Source organism: Sinocyclocheilus grahami, unplaced genomic scaffold (assembly GCF_001515645.1).
Source record: "Sinocyclocheilus grahami isolate Dianchi unplaced genomic scaffold, SAMN03320097.WGS_v1.1 scaffold2.1, whole genome shotgun sequence".
Classification (NCBI taxonomy): domain Eukaryota; kingdom Metazoa; phylum Chordata; class Actinopteri; order Cypriniformes; family Cyprinidae; genus Sinocyclocheilus; species Sinocyclocheilus grahami.
The window spans coordinates 805,993-814,595 of NW_015505181.1; the positions used below are offsets into that span (position 1 = coordinate 805,993).

Below are 8,603 nucleotides of genomic sequence, written 5' to 3' on the forward strand. Positions count from 1 at the left end.
CTCTCTCGTGAACGCACGTACGACAGTTAGCGGAAGTTAGAGATTAAGGTTTATAAAGATGTAAATATAGATATTTTTCTTATACAAATGCATCACTTCACTTCGGGAGGCCTTTATTAACCCCCCGGAGCTGTGTGGACTTCTTTTATAATGGATTGGTTCAATTTTTGGATTTCAAATTTTGGGCTACCATCCACTCCCATTATAAAGCTTGGAAGATCAAGGATGTTTTTTAATATAACTCTGATTGTATTCGTCTGAAAGAAGAAAGTCATATACATCTAGGATGGCTTGAGAGTAAATAAATCATGGGGTAATTTTCCTTTTTGGGTGAACTAACCCTTTAATAGCCATTACAGAAGAGGAGGTGTGGTCATACCCACCCTTAAAACTTACTATGATGACTTAATGACCAGATAAGTCAAAACTGCTTTACAAAGGTCACGAATGACATGCTTTTGACATTTAACACCTGCTTTGCAAAGTACAAAATTTAAAGAAAAAAAAGATGTATGTACCTGGATTTGATGCTACTAGAGTGAGATCTTTTCTTTTTCTGATAGGGCTTGTCCAGACTACTCTCCATCCAGGGAGAGTTTTGAATGGGGGCAGGGTCATGCTCTAAGATTGGACTTTGGCATGTGTGCAAGTCCTCAAGGGATTGTGGGGGGGTTTGACGGACAATGGCCTCCAGGGGCCGGTAGGAGGGGACTATAGGTGTATGAGGGCGGGGATTAGAGTTGGTAAGAGGTGGAGGGCGAAGGTCTACAGCAGGAGCAGGAGGCTCTGAAGAAAACTGGGAAGACAATTCCTCTGAAACATGGATGAGAGAGAGATTATTTAAATTAACAAGGGTAATTGACAAATCAAATGGAGATTGCCTTTAATTTTTGAAGTAAATAATTATTATATTTTAAATAATTAATAAACAAAATAAAGTCTTTAAATAAATAATATTATACATATATAATATTATTTAAACACTTTTTATGTAACAAAAGTTTTCACTTACCCTCATCAAGAACAGCCGAGTCTGACAATGAGCTATCATCTGAAGTGCCTTGATGCAAAGACAGACAATTGTAAGAACAAGATTTTTAATCAAGCTGATAACTCATTACACAGTGCAAAAAACCACAAAAAATTGAAAAAGTAAGCGCTCCTATAAATCACTCACCTCCTCTCTGTGTGATCATGCCAGGGCGTGGTGAGGATCGGCCATGTTCCAGTCGCAGCCTGAACACAGCTTCCTGTAGATCTTTGAGTTTCCTTTCCTCACGCTGGTACTGCTGTAGACGACTCCTCTTCACCGCTTTGCTGAGATGCTCCTCCTTGCACAGTCTCTGGGCCGCCACGTATATCTGCTGCTGAAGAGCCAGATTAGCCTCCACAGAGCTCAGCTCAGAGTCCTGTGTATCATATTCATCAAATTCAGACTTATTTAAATGAACTTGATGGGTACCTCATGTTATCCAGATCTTTGTGATTTCTGAAAATAAAGATTAAGTGTCAGTTCAGGTCATTACCTCAGTTCTATGTAGGATACTTGGCTCATCTAATTTAAAAGCAGCTCCAATGCGCCGGCGAATCTGAGGGGGCTTCTCTCCAGGTAACAGAGGATAGTCTGAGGACAAATGTCCTGTGATCTCCTGAAGGAAAAGAAGGAATTGATTAGGGATGAATTGATATTACAATTCTAACTAATATATGTTTTTTTATATATTAAAATGCTATACTATTTTGTCTAAATAAGGTTAAAATAAAACAGCAAAAACTAAAATCAATCTTTTTAAATTCTTCAAGTGAATTTGAAAAATTGATATTAATTTTGGGATTTGCTAAAGACTGCATTTAACAATGTTATTGAATTGTTAGTGCTTCTAAAGATGAACTTTAAGTGGGCGTAAAATGATGCCAAACAATGTAAAAAATAGTGGAAATGAGCAGCACAGTTCAATATAAAATAAAAATCATGAAAATCTGCTGATCTTTCAGACTGGCATTAACTTTTTGTGGCAGTCGAGATCTGTAATTTGTCAATGTAATTTGTAAGTATAATTACGTTAATTACATACGTCAATTAATTAAGTAACAGAACAAAGTCACAAGCAAGTTTTCACGAACAGGTCTTTAACCAGAATTCCTGTTTCTCCAGTATGAACCCTTTCGGCGAGTTGGGACAAGTTACAGCTTTCAACCGCTACATTATGCAAGCCTGTTGTTGAAAGATTCGGTTCTTGCCTAAGCCATACCTGCCAAACTAAACCACCCATTTATTTTCTCCAAATCCATGCCAGCATACATTTAGATACAATTCTCTTTGAGACAATAAAACCCAAGCCCACAGATTTTTTAAAAGCCACAATAGAGGTGAAGCCCATCAACAACAGATGGTACACACACTGGCGTGACTTCAGACTTATTGTGACATAAAGGTGTCATCAGACACTGAAGAACACCTGGACGAGCCACAGCAAGTGACTCCAACAGGAAACAATGCATTTCTGTGACTTAACATCTTATCCGGAGGACTTCTAGACCACAAAGCCTCTGGCTCTGAAGATGATAAACCTTTGGGTGACTTGCTCACTCAGTAATTAACATGCTTTATTGCATTTTATATATTAAATATTCCTGTTGTGTTCTTGAGAGAGGTGGGAATGTTCTGATTAATGTCATAAGCAATCTTTAAGCATCCTGCAGCATTTGACATGCCTTCTGAAGAAATTATTTTAGGCGGAAAATTAAAGTTCAAAAACATGATGGTATCAGCGCACAGTGGAAGTCCCCTCTAATTCCCATGTGAAAACTTCTTTATCTTTCTTCAGGAGTGTTTTGGTGGATCAGTGTGTGTTCATGAGTGTGAACGGTGACTTACGGCCTCTCTGATGCAGAGTTTCTTGAGCTCCAGTAAGCACATTTTCAGCCTGTCCTCCAGAGCTTGCTGCTTGAGTTTCATGACCCGAGTGTGAGTATTCACATCTTTCATCACTGTGGTGGGGCTGTCAAGCCCTACAACACATAAACCACAGCACGATGAGGAGCAGCTTCAAGATAATAACTGAAAATCAGCAATTACATAAAGAATTAGTTTTTGCTTCAATAGTAAGTGAGTATAGTCAATATAGATGATATAACTAATGGTTGTCTGCTCTAAATCATAACCAAATTACAATATAATATAATGACAAAAAATCCTAATGATGGTCATTTATAATCAGCGTTTGAGCTAGGGCATATCTTAAAAACTGGTGTAGACTTTCAGGAAACAAATACTCATCAACCTATGATATGATCAAAAATGAAAATGAAGGCTATGACTGGTGGTTTCAGTCACTGAAAACGGCTAAATGAGTGACAACAAAGGATTTATTTCTTCTATATCCGTGACTAGAAACAAATGCCTCTGGCATGTCTGGAGAGCTTATCTACTGAATTCTTGAACATATATTTTCAATCAATCATGTGACAGCACATAAAGAAATAACTGAGCAATGACAAAAAAGAAACGTATGAATGCACAGAAAAAAATTCGATTATTAGGTCTACATTATGTCCCTTTGTAAGAAATAGACTGGGTTGTTCTAGTTTACAAGGGCTTTTTAAAAACCTGATATAGCGTAGTTGCTACCGATTCAACCGTTTCACCATTACAAGTGTAATGTACATAATTTTCCTTTTCAGAATTGAAAACTAACAACTAAAACATGCATTACATACATTTTCAAATGTATGTAAAAATTACACTACTGTTAAAAATGTGGTCATGCTTACCAAGGCTACATTTATTTGACTTAAAATACACTAAAAACAAAAATATTCTTACAAAATAAAATATTCTTACAATTGTAAAATATTTTTAGATTTCAAAAAACTTTGTTATATTATTTTTTTTAAATGTTAGATTTTGAAATTTAATTTATTCCTGAGATGGCAAAGCTGACTTTTTCAGCAGCCGTTATTTTCAGCAGCTAGAAGTGTCACATGATCTCATTCTAATATGCTGATTTAAGTGCTGCTATTAAAGGGGTCATATGATGTTGCTAAAAATAACATTATTTTGTGTATTTAGTGTAATGAAATGCGTTTATGCGGTTTAAGGTTCAAAAAGCACATTATTTTCCACATACTGTACATTATTGTTTCTCCTCTATGCCCCGCCTTTCTGAAACGCGTCGATTTTTACAAAGCTCATCGGTCTGAAAAGCAAGGTGTGCTCTGATTGGCCAGCTATCCAGTGGATTGTGATTGGCCGAATACCTCAAGCGTGTGACGGAAATGTTACGCCCCTTGCCATATTGTGATGCCCTGTCCGGCCGGAGCGACGAGACAAAAACATGAAAACCCATTATAAACGAGGCATTTGTTGCATCCAGTGGGGACATAATTACAGATTATAATGACTTATACTGTCTTTTTACGCATTGCGTTGCATCGTGCTCCACTTTGATGTGAAGCGATCTCTCTCTCTCTCTCTCTCACACACACACACACACACGATGCGCAAAACTCCGCATTTGAACAGTCAATAGCAAATACTTAAACTAATAACAAAACAGTAGCTGATTCAGAAGCGCCAGATTGTCATAGTAAAGTCAGAATTACCTCCTCTCCTAGGTTCACGAAACGGTCATCCATAAAATGCATTGCTGTTCTGTTGTAAGTAATCTTAAATGCATCTACTTTCGGAAGGCCAAATAAAGTGCTTTTGGTTTCGCCTAGAATCACACAGCGTCTCCCTGACATGGCTGCTTCAAGACTAGCTGCGGTAACTGAAACTACGCCTTCTTTCTTTGCGTGCACATTTGGGCGGCATTATGCAGATATTTCCACATAGTGAGGTAGATATGTGGGGGCGTGTTGGAACGAGCCGTTTTAGGGGGGCGTGGCAGAGTCTTAACTTTGATAAAGAATATCTCTTTGGTTTTGAGACTTTAGTCTTTCCAACTTCAGGGATCTTATCTATGCACAATCAGCTTGTAACACTCCAAAGAGAAAGGAAAACTTGAAATCGCATCATATGACCCCTTTAAATATAAAAAACGTACTTACAGTCTGTGAGTCAGAACAGCCGGCATTGTAGTCTACTCTACCAGGATCAGGAAACAGTCCTCCATAAAATGTGCTGCACACATCTGAATATTTGGGTTGAACTGTTCTGTAACAGTGTTGTAAATACAACTTAACCACTGATTTCTAGTCATGTCCTCTTTTGGAAAACCAAACAAAGTAGTTTCGCTTTCACAATGAAACACACGGCGGCCTAGAGTGAGCGGAGGCGGGCGGGCTTGAGAACGGCGCGGCCGGCGGATGGCGACCCCGGGCTGGACTCGATCCGGCGAGTCATTTTTTCAGGGATCAGAAAAAAAAATCTTACTGACCCCAAACTTTTGAACGATATATATAAAATAATTTATACATGTCTATTATAAATATAATTTTAAATATGATTTAAGAACATTTCTAAAAAAAAATTGTTTCTAATCCTTTCACTGAACTACACAAAAGAAAAAAAGTCATACAGGTTTAGAACAACACAAGGGTAAGTAAATGGATTTTGCAAAATTTTTGGGTGAACTGTTTATCTCTTTAAGCTCACAACCACATGCTATATGATACAGCATGCAATATGTCATTATATAGGCAAGGTGTAACAGGCTGAACCTACCAGAATGCAGAATAACCCCACTGTCAGTATCACTGATCTCCTCTTTTCCTTCCATGACGGCCGGTCAAGTGGTCTTTGAAGTGAAAGCCTCGGTTTTCTCTTACTTCACGAGTTCCTAAAAAGTAAATACAACTTTTATCACACTCACCAGAGACCAATTTAGCTGTTCAAGCCAAAGTGAACAAAAACTCGTCTCGTGGAACCACTCAGTCCCTCAGCTGTGACGGGTCTCCTGACCCAGAGCCACAGGGGTCAGAGCGGATTCTGGCAAGCAATAGTTTTCACAGGGCCACTAAAAATCACAGTCTAACTATGCCTCTCAGTTATGTGCCATCAGCAGGAGCTCAGGGTGAGCTTTAACTAAGAGGCCATTCAACTAAGTGCTCTTCCTTTAAACATCCCATCTCTATCAGAAAAAATTTTCATTTTCCAGGAGGAACAAAGCTGTGCTGTCGGTCAAGTGGTCTTTGAAGTGAAAGCCTCGGTTTTCTCTTACTTCACGAGTTCCTAAAAAGTAAATACAACTTTTATCACACTCACCAGAGACCAATTTAGCTGTTCAAGCCAAAGTGAACAAAAACTCGTCTCGTGGAACCACTCAGTCCCTCAGCTGTGACGGGTCTCCTGACCCAGAGCCACAGGGGTCAGAGCGGATTCTGGCAAGCAATAGTTTTCACAGGGCCACTAAAAATCACAGTCTAACTATGCCTCTCAGTTATGTGCCATCAGCAGGAGCTCAGGGTGAGCTTTAACTAAGAGGCCATTCAACTAAGTAAAAATCCTTTAAACATCCCATCTCTATCAGAAAAAATTTTCATTTTCCAGGAGGAACAAAGCTGTGCTGTGCTTAGATTATAACACTGGAATGCTCCCGACATAAGAGGTTAATGAAGTGGGCTCACTTGTAATTAATTAACCTTGATTCACTTCTACAATATTTTCTCAGACTACTTATAGTTAAAAGGAATTGTGATTAGCTACAGACTGGTTTTCACATCACCTATAATTACATTTATGGCAAATGCTTTTATTTATATATTTACATATGTATACGTATATATAGTAACCTAATAGTAACATCTAAATTAACTATATATATTTGCATACAATTATGCAACTATATATATATATATAAAAATCTCCTTATAGTCAAAAACAACTCATATATATCTCTGTGGCATTTCCCAACAATATGTGCCATCATAGTGCCAAAGTCCAGACCACGACCAGCTTATGACACATATGTTCTCTTCTGTGGTGCAAGACTATGACAAATCCAAGAGTCTCACCGGCTTCCTGTCAGTATGTCAAAATGTTATTCTACGTCATGATGACAATTTCCTGAGTAAGCTGTGAATATCTACAGTAGGGACAATGACTAACAGATGTTAGATATGTTAATAAGGTTTTATTATAATTCATGTTAACAGTTCTACCAGTAATGAATGAAAAATTAAATCCTAACCAGTAGCGTTTATGTTTATGTTGGGAATACATTTTCAATTACAGTTTTATTTCTGCATTTTATTATTAGTCATATTATTTTTGCTTTGGGCTATAACTTTCAAGTTAACATTTCTTAATTTGAGAATGAATGGCTTTAAAAAGTTGGTGTCATTTATCAGTACTCAATATTAAAGAACCGATAACTGATTAAGTAGAAAAATCAGTCAACCCGATGTTTAGAAAAAGCAGATATTAAAACACATTAAACTGACCCACAAAAATGTTACTTGTTAGAATTACAACTGCCATATCACACAACCAGTGAGAACATTCTCTAAACAACAAAAAGAGAACACAACTGTGTTTGAAAGCATTTAGCTGAGCTTGCATGATACCTTATATGATAAACTGCAGTCAGAATCATTATCACATAAAAGTACTCACATATTGTAAAACACTGATTCCCTTTAAAGTATAAGTGTATCCATCAAACAAAATCAGTTGATTTCCGCGAGATGTCTAGCTCCACACTGCACTCTGACTCTGGATGAGCACAGGAGTTCGTACTGAGAAATGAACCTGGGCGCGTCTTGCGCATACCTCTGTGTGTGTGTTTGTGTGTGTGAGAGATATCACAGTGTCACACCTCTTGTACACACTTGACAAAGGCTATAATAACTCCCCTTGTTGTCTTTGTTATCAGAATGTGCACACACACGTATGTAGCAAGTGATGAAATCACATCATAAAAGTGTCTAAGTTGAGACAACATTGAAAATCTTGGACTTAAAATGTAATTCAAACTTGGGGAAAAAACAATAGGCTTTCCATACTTTAAATAGTTATTCTAAAACCCATGTTAACAGAATCCTGGGTTATATTGCTTCACATTTCACACTGCTCATACTTTACACAAAGTTATCCTCTTTACTCCATTTCACGTGTTTTCTGTCACTGATATTTTTGCCACTCAAACGCTGAAATGACTGTTTATATAACAAAAGAGAAGGGTTTCATAACCCCATGGAAAGGGCAGTGTGAAAAGCCCTCATAAAAGTTTTGAAAGTTTTAAAACAAAGAAATGTTTAAAAAAATTATGAATAAGAAATACTTTAGATTCTTTAATATTTCTGGGTCACTAATCAAAAAAACAAAGTTGTGACATTGATCATGTTAACTCCTTTGTACAGACAGTCAGCTGTTCGTCCACTGAAGGTCAAGATGCTCTTTGGATCTTCTGAAATGCTTAAGAATATGATCACCAGGTGCTACACAGACTTGAGAAGTTTATGCAGTTCAAATGTTGCTATTAAAGCAAAAGGGTGAAACAAATGTCTTGAGCATTTTGACATGCATTTTAATTATTTGGTTTAACTTTTCACTCAAATTGGTATGCTGATAAAATAATTTAAAATGCAAAAAGTGTATTAAATGAGAAAAATGCAAAACACAATAATTTTCTCTAGTGGTCTCTAGACTTTTGGACACT

General features: G+C 37.3%; 1 protein-coding gene across 1 annotated transcript in view; it reads right to left on the bottom strand.

The window, feature by feature from the left end:
* inavab (innate immunity activator b) overlaps positions 1-7,736 on the bottom strand; it is a 22,407-nt gene extending 14,671 nt beyond the window's left edge. The window contains exons 1-7 of the mRNA XM_016293327.1: positions 7,559-7,736; positions 5,669-5,783; positions 2,879-3,012; positions 1,527-1,649; positions 1,178-1,409; positions 1,013-1,060; positions 519-813 (exon numbers count right to left, since the gene is read on the bottom strand). Coding sequence (XP_016148813.1) covers positions 519-813; positions 1,013-1,060; positions 1,178-1,409; positions 1,527-1,649; positions 2,879-3,012; positions 5,669-5,723 — 887 coding nt within the window. The 5' untranslated portion in view covers positions 5,724-5,783; positions 7,559-7,736. The remainder of the gene's footprint in view (positions 1-518; positions 814-1,012; positions 1,061-1,177; positions 1,410-1,526; positions 1,650-2,878; positions 3,013-5,668; positions 5,784-7,558) is intronic.
* Positions 7,737-8,603: the final 867 nt, after the last annotated feature.